The 25125-nt window shown below is 31.2% G+C and overlaps 2 protein-coding genes across 3 annotated transcripts in view; one reads left to right on the forward strand and one right to left on the reverse strand.

The window, feature by feature from the left end:
- Trpgamma (Transient receptor potential cation channel gamma) overlaps positions 1-22303 on the reverse strand; it is a 94158-nt gene extending 71855 nt beyond the window's left edge. For both annotated transcript variants that reach the window (XM_015979223.2, XM_015979222.2), the window contains exons 1-5: positions 22199-22303; positions 21391-21545; positions 10770-10900; positions 5118-5355; positions 4720-4862 (exon numbers count right to left, since the gene is read on the reverse strand). In XM_015979223.2, coding sequence (XP_015834709.1) covers positions 4720-4862; positions 5118-5355; positions 10770-10900; positions 21391-21545; positions 22199-22223 — 692 coding nt within the window. In that variant the 5' untranslated portion in view covers positions 22224-22303. The remainder of the gene's footprint in view (positions 1-4719; positions 4863-5117; positions 5356-10769; positions 10901-21390; positions 21546-22198) is intronic.
- A 970-nt stretch (positions 22304-23273) lies between these two features.
- Positions 23274-24339, forward strand: LOC107397784 (uncharacterized). Its single transcript, XM_015979227.2, has 2 exons — positions 23274-23490; positions 23545-24339. Exons 1-2 carry the CDS (start codon positions 23480-23482, stop codon positions 24290-24292), a joined length of 759 nt encoding a protein of 252 aa, XP_015834713.1. The 5' UTR covers positions 23274-23479; the 3' UTR covers positions 24293-24339.
- The last annotated feature ends 786 nt before the right edge of the window (positions 24340-25125 follow it).

Genomic DNA, 25125 nt, shown 5'->3' on the forward strand with positions numbered 1-25125 from the left:
GCAATGAGTGATAAGATCACGAACGGGTTATTTTTTTAATTTCAATATTTTTTTGGTAAAATATCTTTTTTGTTATATGTTTTCTTGTCAGTCATTTCAAATATGTTCTAACTCGCAACTGTAATAGAGTACATAACTTTTTTTTCTAAATAACAAATTTACTACCCAAAAAGTCTTAAATTCAATAGTAATCTATGACATGTTTTAATATGCAACCAAAAAATACTAATTGCACTTACCAGTTGGATACTTCGATTGATTTTTAAAAGCATTATTTCAATCAACACTACCCAGAACAATGAAATCGTGGATTAAATTTAATTTTTTTTAACGATTACCGATCTGGTCAGTTGGAATCAATATTATTTGTTGCATATTTATAGAAATTCAAAAATAACCCACTATTCACTCATCTTGTACTACCACCCTTTGAAATACAGTGGAATTCGGTTATAACGGCCCCGGATTGATTGATTGATACGAAGGGACTAATAAAAGTTGGCTTAGTCAGCAGTGATTTATAATTTTTTGAAAAATTAATTTTGTCATTCGATTCGTTGTAGTTTTAAGTTAAACTGATAAAATGAACATAAGAAAACAAAAATTAAATAGAAAGAACTCTGAAATGTTTTGCCACCTGCACAAGAAAAAAACGAAAACCTAAAGAAATGTTCGATGAATGCAAAATTGCTTTTGGTGTAAACGCCCCATCTCTTGTAACTGTTGTAAGTAGTACAGAATATTCCAAACCAAATTTTTTATTTATCACTTTTTTATACACTCCTTTCTTTTCAAAACTGACCAGTTTCAACAACTTTTTAAATTGGGTGGTAAATACAGTGTGAGTGAGTATGCTAAAAGAATATTTTCTCTGTAACTCATAAAACAGAAAACGAGCGTTTGCTACAATGTGTTCACCTATGAAATTTAAACGTAACATGCCGCCTAAATTGTGAATGCTGTCAAAGAGACAGATCCGTCAAATTAATGCAAAAAGGCTTCGAATATAAAACATAAAGAATACACAACGTTAAAAATTTCGGAAATATAAAACAATCAAAACAAAACCTACACCTGAAATAATTTTGCCGAAAAAAAAATAAAGACAAGTCTAAGATTTAACAGAGATGATAATTCTCAGAAACTACAAAAGTCATTTGTATGAAGCGGCTTTATAAACAACCATTTTTGAACTTACTGTAGGTATTAAATATTTTATTTTTTTCTCTTTGAATGCGAATTTTTTCCTACAATTTTTTAGACATAATTAAAATTTATTATTTAATTAAAAATGTACTTGCTAACTTCAAAAAAGCCCCCTAAAAATTTATTAGTTGTGTAGTTCATGTTTAATAGCATTAACATTTAATAACAAACGGTGATTTCTGGATGATTATTATTAGGTTTTGAGACATTTAGGATCGGTTTATAGAAGCGTCATTATTTTAATTTGTAATTAAATGCGTGATTAATTGATCACATGACCAAATTGAACAATTGTGATTGGTCCATTCGCGTTGTTAACCTTTAACAACAAATTAAATTTTAACAAAGCTTTCTATAAACCGCCCCTAAAAATATTATTTTAATTGATATGCTGACTTATCCATCTTTTAATTTAAAATTATAAGTAACACCATCTATTTTTAGAAACATTTTTATATCATTTTTTAAGCATATTGTCAAATAGTAACGTAAAGGAATGTCGTCTATTTTTAAATATTATTTAAATTTGTTGTAGGTACCATAATGTACTGCTTAATGAACATATTGCAAGTATTGGCAGCAGTGGATGACGCCTCGGTTTAATCTAGAAATGAAGCCACAAATTTCAAGTTTTGATGACTGTTGTTTTGCATAACAATCCCTCAAATCTTCAAATAAATCATTGTTTGAACGGTTTGCATTTAAATGAATTAATTTCAAGCGCTTGCATTGTTCAAAATGATCATTAGTGGAGTGCACTAACGAAATATAAAACTCTCAAAGAAAGTTCATCCCTTTTATGTCGGAGATTTATTTGCAGGCGTATAGACTTACAGCTTCGAGAAATTCGGCCTGGTTTTATCACCAATTGAAATCTGAATCTTTAGTTGGGTTGGGAATACAGTTGAGTTATTCAAAGTGTGAATTTTTTATTCGAAAAAGTCAAAAGTAATAATTTCCCTACATCTATTGCAGTGTTATTGAATTTTCTCGACGATAAAAACAAAAAGAGATTCCTGAATGAGCTACAAATATCACCCCTTTTACTTTTCACGGAATTTTCTCTCTTCCTTCGTCACAAACATCCCTAATCCCGGAAGAGCAAACAGGCTTTTATCCGTCAAGAAAATAAAACCTTGTTTAGTTTACCGAGGTTGAGCGGGAATCCTAATAAAATAAGACGAAACTCAACTTTCACAAAAATTATTTCAAACATTTTGTTTGGAGGAAGGCAATTTAGTAAATTACTATAACGAAAGTACGAAAGTACTTCCTTCAGGCATTATTTATGCAGAGATATGCTTGAATCTTCGAATAAAGAATTCAATGGCGAAACTGGCTTATTGTTTGGCGAAAACTTGCTAATTTAAAAAACATTAATAGATATCACAGTAGAAGTCCCTTTGTTAATAAGCCTTAGTTTTAACAAGAATCAGAAAAACTTTACGAGTAATTTGTATAAAATATGCCAAAAAATTCATTAACGCCTTTAAAAACTGACTGTCGATTCACTGTTTCTTTGCAGTCGAAGTCCCCTTTGAATCAGTTTTGGTTTCAGGAAATATCAAGAAAATGATACAGATGATTCGGCTAAAAACGAACAGAGTTAAATTGAAAACACTTAATTTTTGAAGAGTGAACCAGAAACAAACAGTAACGATCTATAGATTAACTTGGTTAAAATTAGTTGATTTTACACATTTCCTCACTTAAAATTCATCCACACATGGTTTAAAATGGCTCAAATTATCTTATTTTGATCTAAAACAACGAATTTCTTACTAGTGAAAAACTTTTTTTTAAACGAAGATTTTTGGATCATTTATTGGAAAATTCTGATTTGGGACAATGTCTTGCTTCAAAATGAAAAAAATCGTTTTAGAAAGGCTGAAATTACCAATTATGTCAGAAAACGGCGACATGCGGATCATTTGTGTTGAAAATCTTTTACTCCGAACGATTCGGTGGTTAGTAAAAAAATTGCTTTCAAAACTTTAAAATGGCTTTATTCTGCCACGAAACAACGATTTACTCTCTAATTTAGCTGAAAAAGCTTGATTTTCAATGATGTGACCGAAAATACCGAACTACATATTGTTAATAAATTAATATTTTCACTCTTAAAAACATGGCACAAATGCTTTGAAATGGCACAGATCGACTTATTTTTTACCTAAAACGACGACTTTAGTGCTATAATTCTCGAATAACTTGTTTTTCGTTTATAGTTGGCTTAGAAAATGACTAAATCGTTTTGAAATGGCTAATTCTGAGCGAAATCAGAAACTTAAAACATTTTAAATTTTTTCGATCAATTTTTGATTCTCTCAAAACCTTGCCAAACCCAAAATATGATTGCAAAATATAAAAAACACGGTCTTTGTAGAAATGATTATCAATTCGCTTTTATTTTTACAACGTAGGGTCATGAATAAATTTTAAATGTTTCAAGTTGTTTCAAGTTAAGGCTGAAAACGATATATTTTTTAATTTTTTTAAAATAATACTAACTTGACTTTTGCCGATTCCTAGCTGGCTTTAAAGACAGCGAAACCGCTTTGAGATAGCTCACAACTTTTTATTCGAGTCAGGTGTTGAAAATTTTGATTTAAAAATATCTTGCAAAAAATAGTTTAGAAAGGCTGCATTCGTCTTATGCTGACCGGAAACACAAATCTACCTATTAATTTTGTTAAAATATATTGTTTCCTAACATTTTCTCGCTTAAAAAGTTAACATAAATACACTCTGCCAATAACACCGATCTAATTTCGTTAAATTAAATAATTAATAAAATTAAATTATAGTTAATAGTACGACCGCGAAAACACAATCTTAAAGTTCGAAGGCTGTCGTTATGCAACGAGCGTATGCGAGTTGCATACGTAGACACCCGAGAACTTTAAGTGTTTTCGCATAAATGTTATTCAAAAATTTTTTTGTTGGAACATTTTAATTTAAAACACGTTACTATAGAAAGCGTGTTTTAAAATAGTGAAAACACGTTGCTATCGGAAACGTGTTTTAAAATAGTGTTTATAATCTAGAATTCAGATTGAAAAAAAGAGGCTTAAAAGTGCTTATAATTTAGGATTCAGATTGTAAAAAGAGGCATAAAATGTTACCAACAAAAAATAAACACTTTCACGCTTAAAAACTTTCTACAATATTTTAAGATGGCCCAAAATGACATACTTTTTACTTAAAAAGAGGTTTCCTTATCAGGTTCTTTAAATAACATGCTTTTCGCCAATTCCTAACTTAAAAAACGGCCAAATTTTTTTTAAATGGCTTGTTCTTGTCGCATCAGTTCTAGATTTTATTTTATTTTTTTAATCAATCTTATTTGGAAAAAGGTCTAAACTTTTCAATTAACTGATTTTTTTCAATTTATGTCAAGTGCACAAGATTGCTTCCATATCATTTGAAGAGGTGAAGCTTCTCACAAACCTAATAGTAAGTCACACTCTGTACCAACCTTTAATTAACTCGCTTTAATGGAAACCAACTTACCTGACATCATGTGGCATCGGCAATGTGGCTCCTCTATCCAACAAGATCTTGATAATTTCGTAGTTGTCGCGATGAGCTGACAAGATGAGCGGAGTGATGTCTGGAGTAAAAGTTGCAGTGTCTGGAGGTAAAGCTTCCCAACTCTTTGGAAAAAACATCAATATTAAGATATCTCCCCTGAAGCAAACACGAAACGAAGACGAATTGCTTTATTTTTCCAAATATATTTAAATCAACAATTTGGTTGTTTAAAAAATACGAAAAATAAAATTGGATCGGAAAGCGTTGTCAGCGATATTTCAGAATGATTGATTTTGCAATAGTGGCTGAAAGTATTTCAGTCAATAACAAAGCGTTTTTAAGTGCTGCTTTGTGACGCAAATATTTAAAACCCTTACATGTGGTTCGCCTGGCTTGTGGATGGTCTCTTCATGGTCTAGTAGCACCTCAACAGCTTCAACAAACTCCTCCGAAATGGCATGAAGGAGCGCGTCCTTGGTCTCAACTTTATGTTCGATTAATAGTTCGACCATTTCCAAGTTTTCGTTATCAATGGCCATAAGAAGGGCACTTCGCCCTAATGGATCCACACAGTTGATGTTAATGAAACCAGTTTCTTCAGCCTTCTGCAGCGTCCTACAATACACAAATGCATCCTAGTTTTTACAAAATTGCACCCTCTGCTAACTTAATTATGATGAGAGAGAGGGACTGGTAAGTGCTAATATATCCCAAACTTAAATTGTGTAATATCGAGTTATGCCACAAAATGCTTTCCCGGCTACTAACTTGTCAACTCCCGAGTGCTTAATGTGATTTCAAAGCGAATCTGGAGCGTTAATTAACACGGAGACAAATCGGCTTAAATTTAAAAACAAACCAATTTTTACGTGACACTGAAAACTCATGCATTTTGTAAAGCTTTTGGCGTAGAAAAAGCTTCCTCTCGTCCAAACTTTCTTTATTATTTACTTTAAAGTCGTTGAATCTGGGAAGAGCGCGCCCAGTTTCTATTCCGAATAGGTATTGAAAGGCTTTTCGATGGAAAGAAAACGAATAAATATTAAACACTCTTCGAGGCTAAGTAAGAGTACGAAAAACAGAAATACACACAACAAACGTATCATTATTTCAGAATGGTTCATTTGAGCCACTATCTCAATTGCACTAAGAGGGAATTACTTACGAGGGTAACCCTCATCACGTTTTCACGCGGAAAAATCCTTTAACCCCCAGTTATCCACTCGCTTGTCATTAACCACGTTCCTCAAAGACACGCACCCTTATCATCACCACTTTCAAGAAAAAAATCGTCTTGTGTGTTTGAATATCGTTACGGAAACTGTGTTTACCCGTTTTTGATTAAAATCAATGCAATGCTCGATGAGAAATACTCGCACAAAACATCACACCCCACATCAAGGAAAATGACGTAAATAAGCAACGCGACACTTGAACCAACCCTAAATTTTCTTCGAGCGTATTATTTCATAGTAACAGCTCTCGCCTCGCATTATTTATTGCCTGTCAGGGACATACTCACCGGATAAATGCCGGCTAAAATTTTGGGCATTTTTTGCCTTTACAAGAAATGTGACAAAAATAATAAAAATACAAGTATTAGGCCTTTATTGAAAAAAATACAAACTCTGTGGTGCGAAGTCTAGCCGAAGGTTACTCAACTCAATCCCCAAAATAATAATAAAAAATATTATAAAATAAACAAAAGAGAAAATAAAAAAATAATTACCGAGAAGAACAAAAAAGTGGAAAAAACTTTATGCAGATTTTATTTTGCTGAACATTGGCGTTTTTATAGAACTGTGTGTAAAGCATTGACATGGACTATTAAAAATTGAACTAAGGTTAACACTATTAAGAGTGTTATGTGGGTTGTGATGTTCAACAATCAACAAAATAAACCATATAATACAAAAGATCTAAGATTTCTAGTAATACACTGATATGAATTTTTTTAAATTGAACATAGAATTAATATAGCGTTATGTGTGTTATGTAGTGTTCAGTGAAATAAAACCTCCATTGTACAGGGTGCTCAACCTATCAACGCACAGCCCAAACGGCTAAGTATAGAAACATGAAATTTTCAGAATAGGTAGCTTTTATAACGTAATATGTACTAAGAAAGGATTTTTGGAAAATCACGTCCTAAGAGGGTTAAATGGGGTGTTAAAATTTGAAAAAAAACCGTCATTTTTAATGTTATACAGCGTGCTCAAAAACTGGCGCACCAACTGAATGGTGTGTAGTAGAGAACTGGTTACATATAAAGGTAAAAATAGTAAAAAAAATCTTTGTATTTAAGTTATTGATAAATAACGGATTTTAAATAAATGATATGTGGCAACGTTGTCAAATAGTCGTGATCGCAATAGAATTTGATCAACAAAAAAAATAAATTATTTTTGAAACGGTTTCCTAGGAAATAATTCCCAGTGTTGGCACATCTACACATTGTGATTTTTTTGATAAATTTTAATTTTTTTAAATTAAAAAAACTGCTGAAATTTGATAGTAAATTTAAAAATAATTATTCATCGTTTTATTAGGAAATGATTACTTAGTGTGAAACATAAAAACATTAAAAAATAATGAAAACTAAAGAAGTTAACACAATAAGTTTGTAGCTCCATATTTTTTAAAATATGACTTTAGGAATTTTTTCAACATTTTTCCCGTAATCTGCACTTGCTTCTCAAAAACGTACCACTGAATTGGTGCGCTAGTTTTTGAGCACCCTGTATTCTTGAAAATTAGTATTTAGCTTTCGATTAAAAAAAATCTAAAAATTTTCGAAAAATCAACTCCTAATTAGAGGGTTAAATGGCGTAATAAAATTTGTATACAAATTCGTAACTTTTGAATTCACATTAATTAAAGCTGGTTATTGGGCTTTTAGTAAAAAGTGAAGAAACAAGTGTTTTAGTAGGAAATACTAACCTCAAGGGGGTTGAACAGGGATTTTAATTTGTATAAAAATCTGTAATTTTTAATTTGTATCCATGCAATTTCTACTTGAGCTTTCGGTTAAAGATAAAAAACGTGTGTGTAAGAACATTTGGAATTTTTTGGAATATTAAAATCCGTCATTTTTGACTATAAAAATTGGTATTTAGACATCCGGTGAAAAATAAAGAAACAAGTATTTTATTATTTTTAGAAAATCCACTCCCAAAAAAGATTAAACATATGAAATCGTCATTTTTGAAGCGATATTCATAAAAAATGGTATTTGATCTTTAGATTAAAAATGAAAAAAGACGTGTTTCCGGATTTTGAAAGTTTCACCCCCAAGAGGGTTGAATACAAAAATCGAAGTTATAACCAAGACAATTGGTATTTGAGCGTTCGTCCAAAAATAAAAAAACGCATGTTTTAGGTTTGTTAAAAATTCCACTCCAAAGAGGTTAAACAAAAAATCCTTCATTGTTTAAGTTATACATATAACAAATTCAACAGAGAAAAAGTTTGTTTGCAATTATGAAAAAAAGCAAAATTTACTCGGGTTCGCATTGTCACGGTTTTAAAGTTCAACATAAAATTATGTGTTTCTACTTTTTGATATAAGATTTGCATTGTTTTTCTATCTTTCAAAATGGTTGTGGACATGCGTGCCAAGCCGTGAGCAACTGCTAGTATATACATATGAAGGTAAAGATCCTACGAAAATCTATCTATTAAAGCTATTCATGAATAACGAATTTTAAATAAATGATATGTGGGAATCGTGATCACAACAGAAATCAACAGTCAAAATGAATTAATTTTGAAAGGGTTTTCTACAAAATAGTACCTAGTGTTGGCACAAACAGGTTGTCCCAGCGAGTTGGTAAAGTACATTAGTCATCTCTAAATGTTACAAAAGTAATAATTTTTTCTTCATAAGCCACAGATACTAATCCCCTACCTCACCTAAATTGATACAGGATTTAAGTTTTAACTTTCCTCTTTAAAGTGGTGAAAGTTCGATTTTTAGTTTCTGAGTTACACATGTTAAAAGAAACTTGTTTTTGTTAAAAAATTAAGATATTTCAGAAACTAAGCAAAATCAACCAATAAAAATGCAAAAACATAAAGAATGTTCCATTTAAAAAAAACATATGTTTGTATTGTAGCTTATTTCCAAAACACCCTGTATATTTGAAACTAATTTTAGGTGAGGCAGAGAGTTAGTATCTACGGGTTAGGAAAATAAAATCATACTTTTCCAATATTTAGAAGTGAATAATTGGACTTAACCTACTCGCTGGCGCAACCTGTATGGAAATTTTGATTTTTTGCTAAATTTTATTTTTTTTATAAAAAAAAACTGATAGCACATATTTATAAATAATTATTCATTTTTGTCTTAGGGACCGATTATTTGGTGTGAAACATAAAAACATTAAAAAATAGTAAAAACTGAAGAAGTTCACAAAATAAATTAGTAGGTCCACATTTAAAAAAAAATGATTTTAGGAATTTTTTCAACATTTTTCCCGTAATATACACTTACACATGCTTCTCAACAACGTAAATCGTCAGTGGGCTAATTTTTGAGCACCCGGCGTAACTAATAAAAAACTTAAAACTAAAAAAATTGTAAACAGAATGAAATGTAGGTAAATGATAATGCAGCATGCAATGATGAAAATCATAATTAACAGTTAACCATGTAAGAATAAGAAATGTTTATTAAGTGTACGAAATTTATTCACCGAAAAATTCAACTGAAAAAGTACCGTTGAATTAAATACTTTAACACAATTGTGAACTACGAAGTGTTAAAAGATGGATATACTAAACTAAGGCATAGACATTTTAGTATCAAGACGATAGCTGACAATATAAATTTGAATGTGTAACATATTTAGCAATAGTAGGAGAAGAAAATTTTATCATGTTGGCCGTAATACCGTCTACCCCACAAGCCCTAGATTATGTATTATTTAGAAAACTTTGTCGACAGACAGACGCAAGATTAAACTCAAAACTTAAATTGTTCTTATATTTTTTCCAAGTAGGTTGTTGACAGCGTCAGTGTAATTTTTATCAAGAGGTCTAAACACGGATAGAAAAAATTATTTACAATGTTTGGACTAAAGTTAGATAAGTCTGCGTTGTTTTTACTTTTCTCAACATTTAGTTTAAAAGTGAATAGGGATATTGCTAAACAGACCTTATACCGCATTCTAAGTTTTAATTATTTTTATGCATTATACTTTTTCTTAGTGGTTGCAGAAGCATTCATTTGTAATGCTTTGATGCAATTTATTTTTTAAATAACAAATAAAATCTTAGTTATAACCAATATCCCAATTCATATGTGCGTAGTTTACAAAGTCCAAAGTTCTTGTCAGTAAATTTTTGTTCTTGTTGTGATAGGAACAAAGTTTTTTTCACATCTAATTATTAATACAGTAAAAATCCTAAGTTGTTTATGATAAAGACAGTCGTTCACTTCTTTTGTTTTTTTAGTATCTTTCACAATATGCCTGACTTGGCCATTTAGGCAAGTCGTGTACCTAATTGAAGCATGCAGATCAATGAGGTCATTTACATTTCTAGTTAATTTCTGGATTTTTTTCATCAATGTTATAAATATACAAACTTTTCAAAAATGGTTGTTCATCAAGTCACCTACAAAATTTAACAAAGCCGTCAAAATAATGCAAAAAGGCTCGAAAGAATACAGGACAAAAGTGACAGAAATATAAACACAAATCAACACAAACCCTACACTTGAAAAAACTTTGCGGAAAAATTTAAAAAAGTAAGCAAAAAGCTAATTCAATGATTTCTGACAATACTAAGAAATTACAATAATCATTTGGATGAAGCGGCACATTGAATTTGAATTCCATAGTCGACTTTTGATGATCAATCATTTTTGAACACTTTGTATAAAATATTAGTCCACTGAATAATAATAAATGATCAGGCAGTAAAAATGTACTTAATTTAATATTTAAATTTAAAGTGCTTTTTATCTACACAAGCTTTAATGTGCTATAAAACACGATAGTTTCAAATATTTTTTTTTATCTTACCGTCTGGTCGAGGCAACATCGCCCCTTTCCACAGCCAACAGGAACTTCTTCTCATCGAGGGATAATTGTGCGATCTCCTGGTGCGGCCTGATGACATTTTCCTCCTCCATCATTCCATGTATGCTATGTCTCTGTCCAACAAACATGAATCATTAGTTTTTCGCATTCTCGATCGGATGAATTAATTCCGGTGAAACCGATATGTCAATTAAATTAAATGCCTCCCTAGTAATAGAGGTAATACAAATTTTGCATCTTGTCCTGCGAAAATCCCGCTAAATAATGTTAAAGTAATATTGAATTAGTGAGGGTGATTTATAGACAAAACACGCTAGACAACACGTGGGCGATCGAGAGGGAGCTAATGAATTTGAGGCAATTTGTCTTGTCTGTTTTATTAAGAATGAAAGTCCTGCATTTAACAAAAATTCATTTCAAGGCTAATAAAAGTGACTCGGAGTGAATGAAAGCAAATGATTAAAGAGCCCATCATTATCTGATTAACAATTCAGAGTAAATAACTTGCGTCGGAATGCAGTTTTTGGCGAGCTTGAAACCGATGATTAAAGGAACTGGATGTGTTTGATTACGTTCTTTGTCAACAGTTAAATCCGGCACTTACTGAAGCAAAAGATAAACAATTTTGAGGTGAATTTCACTGAATTATGTAATTATATAGTTTAATATTTGTGAAGCGAGTTAAATTAAATGCACCAATTTATAATAAGACATAATTAATGCGTTTCGACAATAGCACGCAAACACCGTAGCTTAATAACCATCTATTTACGGAACGTCAAAATCAGTTGTTATTTACGTGTCAATTACTACAATAAATGTCGGTGGACGTGTTTCTTTCCATAAAATAAATCAAGTCCTTTCTCTAATTTCATTCAATCGCTGCTTTGCTCGTGCTAACACACCTAAAACTAGACGCGAATTTTGTCAACAAAATGCCCGGGAAAAGTTTTAATGGGAAACGGAATTCGATACAAGTTTTAGTCTAAAAGAGACAAGTTTAATTTGCTGAATCAATAGATGATTCTTTTCGAATTTGTAGAGGATTTAGTGGTTGATAGATGCGTTAGAGCAGTGATCCATCTTGGAGATGGACATCTTAAGCGGTGGATACCCACAGATCAATGATGGTTATTTGAAGACACGTATTAACATATTTATTTTACGTCGATGGCTGTTTATAGACTGGCACTAAATCAAACATTACACACTCAAAAGAATTCATCTGTGATGATGTTCCACATTCTCATAAATATAAATACACGCTTTACTAAATCTATCCCCCAAGTTCGATAAAAATTTGTTCAAATTTTGTCACAAAAGCGCCTTCAGGACCTTGAGCGCACTGATAAATGTTGTCAATTGTCGGCTGATAAGACTTTCAATTACCTGTGACATTTAACATTTATCACGAGTTTAACATGAAAGAGATGTTTCATAATGTAGAGGAAGCTTTGACGATCGCTCAAAGCAGCTGCTCCTGAAAATTTCACGTCTAATTCAAAATTAATTGAACTGAATTTTAGTTGTATTTCGATTAAAACCCACAACTCCATCAAATTTAATAATTCAATTATCCTGCACCAGGATAACTCCACGCTCCTTGTGTGGCATTAAATCATTTTTGCTGACAACGGAATATTGCTCAAAATACGTTCCTAGCGAAAATATAACGAGATCCTTTTTATTTTTTCAAATGCAGTGTCTACAAGAATTGGAATACGATTAAGCGTCCGTAGCAAACACGATTCCATTAAAAAACAATAATCTCTAATTCGTATTTTAATTTCTTCAGAGAAGTGACAAACGTACGGACTAGAGGAAGAAGAGGTAAAATAGGAACTAGAAAATCGCTGAAAAAACTAATTTTTCAACTATGTACTCTTAGGGCGGATTTTACAATCGTCGGATAATTTTATCCTGGGAATAAATTTTGAAACATACATTGTTGTAACAATTATAACCATAGTAATAATACTAGAAATAACTTATCCATTATGAAAACGTTGAGTACAAGAAAAGAAAAAATAAAAAAGATCGTAAAAATAGTAATAAACTTAAAAATCAAGTTATTATAATTGTACAGAATAAGTTGAAAATTCAAACTAAGATAAGCAGCTTAAAAAAAGATTACGTATAACATGTGCATCATAGAAATGAAAAACAGAGCTGAAACAATTAAGGTTTTTAAAATTTTAATTTAATTTAAGAAATTTAAGATATAGGTAAAGTAGATGCGAAGAATGAAAGAAACAAAATTACCCACAAAAAATTATTTATTAATGGAAGAGAATACAAAAGGAATAAAGAAAATTGTAACTTAGAAGACGTAAACAACACAAATACCATCATAATACAAGAAACAAAAAACTAAATAATTTGACAAAGGAGGATAACTTGAAGACGGTAATGATAAATAACTAAGAACACGAAAAATGGAAAACGTTGGAAGTATAGAAAATAACAAGATGGACTGAAAAAAATTATGTGTGAATATAATAAAATCGACTTGGATATAGTCTATACATATTATAGTAAAGTCTAAACAAAGAAAAAAGAAAGAAGAGAAATAGGACTTATTAGATGGGCATTTATGATATTCAGTGAACATAACAGCTTGAAATTACAGATAAATAAGTGCAGCAAAACAAATTCGTATTAAGATAACTATCTTAGAGCAGGTTTATAGAAAGCTCTGTTAAAATTTAAGAAAATGTTGAAAAAAAAAATCGAAAGCAAGCTTCAAAAGAAATCAAACGGTTTTCTACAAGATACTGAAAAATTTAAGGAAAAGAAAAAGTAAACATTAGATATAAAATACACAGAGAAACATAATTAACATTACTAACCAGACCGATTTCCAAAAACTACTAAACAATCAGACAGAAAGAAATCTAGAAGAAGAAAAATGACAGAAGGTAGAAAAGAAAAAAATTGAGGTGAGAAAATTGACATTACAGAAGAAGGGGTAAATGAAACCATTAAGAAACAAAATTATGGAAAATGAGAGCGGAAATAATCAAGAAAATGGGTAGTGAAGAAAAAAGCCATTTTGGCTGAAGAATAAGAGATGGAACAAATAATACCAATACACAAGAAAGTCAGAGACTTTCGAAAACAAATTAAAAATAATTATTAAACCAATATTATTAAAAGCACAGAGTGGTTTTTGCGCAAGGTCGCATTTTCACTAAATAATACAAATAAATAAACAAATAAAGTAGTTTAATAACTAAACTAACAAAAAAAAGAAAAATGTTATAAACTTATTACTTATTTACTTATTAACTTATTTCATAAAGAAGGAAAGTCTTGAGAAAAACTATGAATCATAGGTGTTATTAAGAGACCGAATGAAATCAAGACAGAATGTAACAGAGAAGAAATAGTAATGAGTAAAGAGTAAAAAAAGTAAGACTGATCGATAAAAAACGAAGAAGTTAAATAAGGAAAGAGCTGGAATAACACAATTGACAGATTTTAAAGGTGGAGATTTTTAAATATATATGTAGAATGACAGAAAACGGAATACTAGTGGGAAGCAAATATTTAAAGGAACAGAAAAAGATATGTAGGTTAGTGCTGTTGAAAAAATACTTACAAGAAAAGATAAAACTTGGGGCGAAGTGAAAACAATATCAAAAAACAGAAATCGCGGCGGGACTTTGAACATTATTAGAGAAACAGTTGATTTAAATTTTATTGTGAAATTGAATTATTTATACAGCGTGTTAGGAAATAGTTTAGCAAAAATTTAAAAGCAAATAGAGAAGTAAGACAAATCGATTAAGAAAAATTTATGTAAATCAAAAATGAATAGTTTTCGCAAAAAATCGTTCTGAAATTAAAGTCCCAAATTTTTAGAACCTTTAAACTAGAAGTATAGAAATTAGCGTAAATTTTAAAATTATTGACAAAACAGCAAAGGTAAATTAACTTCTTGGTCCACTACGTTATTTTTCTATTTCAATTTTTATTTTGTTAATAAATTTTACAAAAAAAAAACAAATTTGTTTTTGCCAGGATCGGGATTCAAACCTCCCACACAAATGAACATAGTCACAATAGTTAGTCACAATTTTAAAAAATCTCAAAACGCCCATGCGCCGCCATCTCCATTTTGTTCAATAAAAAAATTAAATGCTCAAAAATTATCATATCCATCAACCGATGGGTTGACATAAATTTCTAAGAAAGTATGCAATTTTTGAAAAAATGATGTAAGAGTTTTTAACTCGTCTGTATTATTATTAACACCCTGTATTTATAAATCTCTACAGCAACATAGCGAGATCCTCATTATTTTGTCAGATGCACTGTCAACAAGAATTCTAATATACAATTAAGCGTCCGTCGCAAACACGACGCAATTAAAAAACAATAACCTCTAATTCGTATTTTAATTTCTCCAGTTTGTTTTGTAAACCTTTTCAGTCTTCGATCAAAGCTCGCAATTTATTTTAAACTAGTTTGATTAACGTTGGGCTTGTGTTAACAGTAGCATCAAAATCTATGTTATTTTTATCATTGTGAAAGTTATAACATAACACATCAAATCTCCCTTTGTTAGCTACCTAATATTCTCACAACAAAATGTTCCTGTCAGATGTCATGTTCCTAGCATGCAATTTTCTCCAAGTTTGACAACGCCAAATAGGTCATTTTTATTTATAAAAGAGGCCAAATGAATGTAGACGTTTCTTTATTAGTAGATGAAAAGCTGGATAAAAGACTAGCATGTTTTATCCGGAGCTTTGTAGCATTAAAAGAGAATAATAGTTGTGATTGCTGATGAGACGGCAAAGCACAGTTACAATTTCATGTGATTGCATGTAAAAATAGCTTTATTCACTATTTTTACCGTCCAGTACTTCACCACATGATTGAAAAGGCATTTCGGGATGTGGTACAAAAAGCTTTCAAACGCAATGTAATATTAACAACGCAATTGCCCTCCCATCTAATATTTTATTTCACGCTACAGTTTTTACAAAATTGTACAAACATTCCAAATTTTCATGCAATTAAGAAGATATTTATCATTCACGCAGGGCCGAGAACAATTTCGCACATCCGTTCTGATTTATATCGCTCACAAATTCAGAGTTTTCCGTGAAAAACACATGTGTAAAATTCACAGAGTGACTCATTCGTTCAGAACATAAATCTCGCAAAAGTCCAGGCACCACATTTCCTCGTTATCCTTTGTCTTTCGCAAACTTGTTTGAAAATGCTAGTTTTTCGGGGCAAATTCATGCAATTTGGAATTCAAGAGATATTCTGAGCTAAGTCGTGTAGCTCCTTAACGTAATTATCCTTATTTCCATCCCCTGACACGGAGTCGTGTACTACAAACACCTAACTGCTGTCTCGTTTAAAATTTATGTATGGAAATGCAAGTCGGTGAGACACACATTCGGGAAAACGTCCAAGTCTAATCTAAATGGAAATGGAAGCTGAGCCCGCTAAAAAATTCTTAACGGGGCCATAACCTGTCTGATTTACTTGACAATGTTGTTTACAGCTTCTGTGGGCGGAATTTCAACAAACCCTTTTTAAATCCAGACTCCATAATGCAACAAATTAATTTTAGTGGTTTTAATAGTTTGAGACGATGGTGCGAACATTTGCATATTACGTACACGCAGCGTTTGGATCGATACAGTTTAATACCTTCCAAAATACAAATCGAACTTTGCCGTATCTTGAGGCAATAAAAGTGTTTATTCGGGGAAAAGTTTCATAATTTGAATAAAAGCACCCCATGTTGGGACACAAAGTTAAAAATTTCAAAAGGCTTACGTTGGAATTTAATTTATGAATCGATGAGATTCTTTGTGTTCCGCTTAGGTGCAAATGCCCTGTGGAGAAAAAGTTTAAACTCATTTTAAAACAAAACTAATAGGCGTTATTTTACCAAAATAATACAACTACTTTAAAAAACTTGAGCTTTCAAGGAAAGCATCTCTGATGGAATTGTTTTGAAATCCTCTTACGGTATTAGCTTTCGTTTAAGTATTTTTCAACAGTTTCAGTTCCGAGTTACTTAAACAAACTTAATCTAGTTTATCAACCCTCAACGTCAGTTATTCTCAAACCTTGGCTAGTCCATTTAATCTTCAACCCCATGTAACTGTCCGACACCTATTAATTCACGTCATTCCAGCCAACACAGATTAGCAATTTTCAATGATTTTATTCGAGCTTTTTGGGCTTCAATTAAGTGCGTGCAATGTCCCGTAAAATGGAATTTTATTAAGAAAAGATTTATCATCTAAACCAGTCGCCTCGTGTTGTCGATCAATCTTTCCCGTTAAAAATCGCGCCGGAAAAGTATAAATAACAGCACAAGGAATCATTCAGTCGTGTAGAGATTTAGTTTCCTGGTCCAACTTGCCATAACATGTAGCATATGTCACCCCCGAGTGATTCTTTAAAGTCGAGCAAAATACAAATTCAATTGGTTGGAACGTATTTGAGCAAAGAAAATGGGATTTTTAAATGGACTGCGATTTCGCTTCAGTGTGTCATGTTGGATGTGGCTTCACATCGATTAATAAGAGAGCTAAAGCTCTTCAAATCGCCAGAAATGCAATTTTTCGGAGATGAGAGTTTTTACTGTTTTGCTCTGATAACCATTGATGTAATAAGCGACGCTTGCAGCTGCTCCTTTTTGCCAGTGAAGGATCGCATTTTTGGTCGAGATGTGGCAAGCAATTACCCCAAAAGAGGGGAACAAAGGAATGTTTGTCAGACGATTTGAACTCATAAGAGTTGAAACGTTATTAATTAATTCCGTTCTTTTATTTCATAATTCAAAGACAAAATTGGACAAAATAACTTCAAGTTTACTTTGGAACAAAAATGCAACAAAGTGGAGCTGTTGCCAGTTCAGGTCGATATTTTCAGTGATATTCAGTTTTCGCTTCAGTTGCAAGACAAGTTTACACTCGATGACGGTATGTATTTGCATATGCTGAAAGTGAATTGTTGCGGAATATTGTCCTGTCATTACGATTTGGTGGCTGTACAAGCACACCACATGTATGGGTTTGCATATATTGTATATTGGATTTGTTAGTTGGTTGGGAATTTTATTTCAGAGATAAACACATCTAAAGTTTTCATTCTCATATGTTTCAATGAATTTTGTTTCAGCTGGATTTTAAACTTGTAAACTTGGAAAACAATAGCTGTGCAATTTTACTACTATGATACTCAAAGTTTTATAATTCAACAATTTGCATTTTATGAACGGATTTTTAGGTCAAAAACACTTAAATGAATCATTAGAATTTTTTAAACTCATTCTTTTACGATCAATTAACTTTCCTAAAATTATTAATTAAGAAATTATGAAAGTTGTCCTTCACTTGGTCAAAATTTTTACTTACGAACATACCCAATAAAACGGTTATCAAGATCACAATAACAGAAAATTTATGTCTAATTTATTCCTACAAATGACGTAAAATTATCTGAAGAATCTACATTTGTACTTTAATTTTGATCTACGACTTCTTGTTTTGGAGATAATAAACTAAATATAGTCGATTTTAATTTTGCACATGTACCAAAAATAAAGTAAAAATAAAAAAATTAAAACTAATCTAAAACAACTCGTAGTTTTTTTACCTTAGTTAATTATCAAAGCAATTGTGTAGATAATTCAAATGAAACAACTTGGTCAAAATTTTTGTTTACTTATCTATCAATAAACAGTTATCAGTATTACAATAACCAAAAATTATTGTCAAAAGTTAACGTATTTGACGTAAAATTTCTGTTTTACAACTCATAGTTTTGAAGGTATTAGACAAAATGCAGTTGATTTTAATTTATCAATCTAACAATAATAAATAAAATTGATTGACCAAAACAATTTATAGCCTCTTTAGTGAGTGAAATATATATTTCTAAGTAGAATTTTGTGATTGAATCAAAATTAAGCAAATAATATACGGATAAAACAAGTCGGTCAAAATTTTTGTCTAATTATTTCATTCTACCACAAAACAATAATCAAGATCGCTGAAACCACTGATTAGAATACTTTATAATATTTTATAATCAATGCGGTATCTAAAAATTTACGCCAAAAATAAATTGTTTTCATTTTCGCTCTACGATTCGTAATTTCGAAGATTTTAGACAAAATACAGTCAATTTTAATTTTTTCAATCTATCTATCTAATTCTATCAAAAATAAATACTATATCAAAAAATCGAAATTGGTCTAAAAGGATTTGTAACCCCATTAGTTACCTAATCATTTATTTGCGAGCAAAATTTTCTAGCAATCGAGTCAAAATTGTACGAATAATAAGACTAAAACAACTTGGTTAAAATTTTTGTTTACTTATATAAAAAAGTAACAACAGCCAAAACTTTATGTCAAAACCTATTTGACGTAAAAGTGCCTCAAAATTCCAAAACTAGCTACATTTTTAATCTACGACCCATAGTTTTAAAAATATTATCAAAAATAAATAAAATATCAAAATACTGAAATTGATCTAAAAGTATTTGTCGCCTTTTTAGCTAGCTAATTATCTATTTCTAAGTAAAATTTTGTGGTAGTCGAATCAAAAATAAACAACTTGCGCAAAATATTCGTGAAATATATTTTTCTACCAGAAAAAATATCAAGGTCACTGTAAATTCAAATTTACGTCAAAAAATGCTTATTTAGCGTAAATTTGTGTAGTACTCCGAATCTGTTTTTATTTTTGCTCTACGATTCGTAATTATATTAGACAAAAGAGTCGTTTTTAATTTTTCAATGATCAAAAATAAATGAAATATCAAAAAATTGAAATAATTGGTCAAAAATGGTTTGAAACCCTAGCTAGTTAATTATCAATTTGTAAGCAAAATTTTCTAGCAATCGAGACAAAATTGAACAAATAATCTGAACAAAATAACTTGGTTAAAATTTTTGTTTACTAGCAATAAAAAAATATCTAGATCACAATAATCAAAGATTTATGTCAACAGTGTGCTTATTTAACGTAAAGTTGTCTTAGAACTCGAAAACTGTCTTCAGTTTTATTCTATGACTTATAGTTTTGAATATATTAGACAAAACAAAGTCTATTTTAATTTTTCTAATCTATCAATATAAAACAATTAGTAGTCTCTTTAGCTAGTTTAATTATTTTATTTATTATTATATTATTAATTTTTATTTTATAGATTAATTTGCAATCTAGTGCAAATAATCCAAATAAAACAATTTGGTCCAAATTTTTGTTTACTTATGTATAACTCATTTCAGTTCATAGTACAATTTTGCAACAGCGCATTTGCATTTTTTTGAATAAAATGGAGCACAAATTGAAAGTTTTTGTTGGATTTTCTTAGCTCAAAGTGTAGCGCTGGGATTTAGTTTAATACAGAATTCTTTTCTTATACAAAACCTTTCAATCTGTATTTTATTTTTCATTGCAAAAAATTTAAATGCGCTGTTGCAATTCCACTATGAACTGAAATGGGATATACCAATAAAAAATCATCAAAATCACAGTGACTAAAAATTTATGTCAAAAGATGCCTCTCTGGCATAAAATTGTATAAGAATTCCAAATCTGTTTTCATTTGTAAATTGTGCCAATAATAAAACAACTTGGTCAATGATCAAAATGTTTGTTCACATACCCACCAATAAAAAAATATCAGGGGTAGGTAAGAACCAAGAAAGTATTTCAAAAGTGCCTATTTAACGTAAAATTGATTAAGAATTTCAAAATTGTCTCTATTTTTGCTCTACGACTCGTAGTTTTAAAAATATAGTTGATTTTAATTTCTCTAATCTTCTGAAACTAAATATTTCTAACAAAGTATTAAAAAAATAAGGAACATTATTAAACGCGCATAAGAAAAGCATTGAAGCTAAAAGTGTTTGTCTAGCTTCAAGTTCAAGTTCACTGTGTAAAAATTATTTTCTAAAAGTTCAACTAACTGATAAATAAAATACTAAGAAGTTGGTCTCGAAACTTATTAATCCAGACTGATCCAGAAAAATTGAGTCTGTTGACAACAGATTTGAAAGTATTTTTGCTCGTAATTTGCAACACAGCAACCTATTTTGATTTCTCTTCACAATCAATTGACATACAACCCTACAAAATTGTTAAATTGTTGCTAACTGGGAGCGTACTCTATTGGTATTCTTTAAAATTTACATCCAGTGTTCTCAACAGACTCAGCATTTCTGGATCAGCCTGTAGTTATTAATTACAATTATTTTATACTTAGGCACGTTTTCTCTTATATTTTAAATTTTTATATTTGGAGTAACTGCTCTAAATATAAATAGTGCTATTACCTCTAAGCGATTTTCATTAAAAATGTGCTCAATGGAATCATTGTAACATTTTAACTACTTTGCTATAAAATCTCAACATACTTAGATGCGTATAAAAACCACTCCTAAACAATCAAAATTTATTGTTACAGCTGTTGTATAAATTTTTAAACACATTTTTCACCGAAGCCGAAGTTTAAAAATACCTAAAAGCTTCTAAAACCAGCTTGAGTTCATTCATCAAACTAAACCTCGCAACTACAATAAACAATTTTTTGAGACAATGTTTAAACCCACCTTAACTTTTTTATCGATCAATGGCTTCTCCAGGAGATGAGCTGAGGAGAAAGTGGCGATGTTATCGGTCCGGACCATCTCTATACAGGTCTCCGTGGGCCCAGACGAAGGGGCCAGTCCGGACCCCGTTTCTTCCTCATCTTCGCCCGGACTCTCTGGAATTAATAAAATTTGTTAGGGATCTGACGAGGTCTCAAATTTATTTGGAGCCTTCTTGCTGCTAATAAATCGTATTTCAATTTCAACGCCGGTGATTTATTGCCGTCGAATACTTCGTTTTTAATAATATTTCATATGTAATGAAAACATTCTAAAAATACGTTTTATTACTCAGGACTCAATCTCCAACAAGAGTGAAATTAACAGAAAATGGAAGTGCTGCAACAATTAAAAAAGTTTTGCGTAATACATAAATTCCATTTGTTAAAACATAACTGTAATAAAAAACATAAACTCAGTCCTGAAGTTATCCAGACTTTGTGACTATTTAAACAAATATTTTAAAAATACTTTTAAGAGTCTACTTTTAAGATTTTTCCGAATCTGGAAATAAATCAAGGAACTTAACATATAAACTCACAACTTTTTTCTATATAACGAAAACAAGGTTAAAACCCAAGATTTTTTATTTTCTTCTGTAGGATACACATTTAAAATTAATTGATCCTAACTACGCAAAGTTCTGGTTCTTCCACTCTCATAATTAAGATGTTGCAGAAGAAAATTTATTATTAACACCCCCAGTCCTGAATAGACTTGGTAACGAAAGCATTCTGCTCATATTTCCCTTCAAACTTTCAGGCCTTACCCTTAGAACAAAACATGGATCTCATCTGAACACATTTTCAGGCGAAAACTCGACAAAAACGCGCACTCCTTCCCAACACCACTTACCAACTGAAATACCGATCTGGAAATTCGGGAACACTCCTGTTTACATGTTAGCATTCATACTTAAAATAATATACAAAATAAAATATATCGCGAACTAAATTTGAAAACGACAGGGGAATAAAAAACGATTCGGTGAATCCCCAGGAAAGCCGTTCCATCCCGTTTTATTTATTTTTTACATGGGCAAGGTCAACGGCTTGAGGCTTTCCCGAATTGCGTAATGGCCACATTTCCGCTCCAATTGGAGCAATTCAATTTGGGGCCGCTACGGCTCTTGAGGGAGTAAGTGTGATAAGAAACTACCCTTAATAATAACGTGTTATTCAATTTTGCATTGTTTCCACAGCTGCAAAAATTAAATTCAAGTTTTATGAAACGTTCAAAATCGGATAATCGGGCGGCAAAGTGGTTTTGACGCAGTTCTAAATTTTTCTTAATTATTTTTCCGCGAAAATTCGTTTATGCAAACTGTAATTTATCGTATTTTGCTCCAGAAATCGGCCCGATTTGTTTGTATAAATGATATTAAATTTATTAATAAAATTATGTAAATAATCGTTTAGGATTATAAAGTCTCGGGAGATTGAAAAGGGGAATCTAACGGTGATTGAATTTTGTATATGACGCTCGTTCAATTTACTTTATGACTTTTGAACAATATTTCAGCTTTATGATCGGGTTCGAAATATTATTTCATCCCTTGCGAGTTTCAATGATTCAATTTTTGCTCTCAAATAAATTGTCTAGACAAAAATAACCAAATCACAAAAAATACAATAGGTGATCCGTTCGCGCTGTTGTATTTCGAGTTACAAAGCGTAAATTAAATCAAATTGTAGCAGGCAAAGTTTTACACCGCCTCAAATTGTGTCTCGTTTCGTTTCATCACTTTACAACCAAATTTTAAATTGAGCAATTTTCTCTTTCGTACAAATCAATGATGTTTGCATAACCAATCACACCATTAACTTGTCTATCAAAAGTTCCGTGAACTCTGACATTCCAGCTTTATGTGCTGTAATTAAACAATAATTTCCGAAATGAATTGTTACAATACAATCAAAATAACTGTACAATTGAAGAGATAAATCATGACGTGTGTGCAATGGAGCTGCTCGAATTTTTTCAATACAAACAAACCTGGATGAAACCTTCACACTCTACTTATTCCACATTTGAGATTTGAATCACTAACATGAAGGTGACGTACGTAATTCTGGTCCATTTTGTGTTCGTGCTAAAATGTGATTTGGGTGATAGTGATAACAGTACCACCACGGAACCAACTTTTGAGAATAGTACCGACACAGTACCCGAAACAACAACCACCACAATTACCGAAACAACACCCGATTCGAATTTTGGTACTCGGGGTTTTTACGGTGGTTCTTACTACAACCCCAAGGCTTGTAACCCTCAAAACATCCACTACGTTCATGGTACTTACCAACCACCCATCAGAGATTACTACAGGGTTCAAAAATATTTCCGGGACGATGGTTCCGACGAAACTTTCGATTATTACCTAGGCTACGGCATGAGCAAAATGACCAATAATGATTTCCAGTACCGTGACTTCCATTATTACTACCATGACATCAATCGAACCATTTCCGACAACGAGACCATTTTGTCCGACCATGTGAATGACTGTCATCCAAATGCAACGTTTTTGTGTCCCGAAAATACAGAAACGGTTTGTTTGCGCAATGGTACCATTTACTGTATGTCCAAAATAAGTGTGGTGGTACCTTGTGATAATATTACGTGCATTCAAACTACGGTACCTTGTGTACGAGCCTGCATTAATGTAGCATTTAATTTTGAAACCCTGCTTTTGCCGTGTTTAGCCAATATTGTAATAGAAGATGTGTACGAGGACGGGAAAGGGATGAGTTTGAGTAGGGTAGGTGGTACTTTTGTTCTAGTACCAGCCTTGACAAGGATCGAAAGGACTTATTGCGTGGTTGTGGTCCTCGACCCTGAACCAAAAGAAGAAGAGCTGTAATAAATTGTATTCAAGTAAAAAGTAAATGTAATAAATTTAAAAAAATATCTGGTGTTTTAGTACCCTCACATTGCTTGGTAGAAAATTAAAAACATACCTATAACATTATTTTTAAGCATACATACACATTGTTTTAATAATAAGTTACAAGTTATAATTGTCCCAATGAGACACTTTTGTCCAGTGTGAACATGCATTTAAATTTATATAATTTTTAAAATGATTTCTTTGGCAAAAACAGTAAAAGCTTCACTTGAAAACATCAAAATTAAAAACAACATCTAAACATGCTAAAAAATACCAAAATGCCAAATCAACTGAGAATACCGATATTCACCAAATAGCTTTATTTTGACGAAAAACGAAGATTTGCGAATTAGTTTTGTGAAAAACTTTTCTACGATTCATTTTTTCAGAATAAGTTAAATATAGCTTGAACATTGCTCCGACCGTTTGCTATTGGTTAAAAACAATTTTTAGGAACTTGTTGTTGAAATACGTGGATTTTCAGTAATTCTTTGCTTATGATTAGACTGTGAATGGTTTCAAATCCATATTTTTGTCGAGAATTTACGATTTCTTGTTCTAAAAGAAACAAAATTGCTTTATAACGGCCAAAAATTAAAATATTTTGCCCAAAAACGACGATTATACGATTACGTAGTTTTTATAATTTCCAAGCTACTCCACCTTTGAAAAGGAGCCAAATCGCGGTGAAATACCTTAAATCGTTTTTTTTAGCCACAAATAATGATATTTTTACACAATTTTTATTGAAATGTTGGTTTTTGACATGTTTTTTGACATTTTTTTGTTTATAAACGAAACTTCAA

Source organism: Tribolium castaneum, chromosome 9 (assembly GCF_031307605.1).
Source record: "Tribolium castaneum strain GA2 chromosome 9, icTriCast1.1, whole genome shotgun sequence".
Taxonomy (NCBI): Eukaryota; Metazoa; Arthropoda; class Insecta; order Coleoptera; family Tenebrionidae; genus Tribolium; species Tribolium castaneum.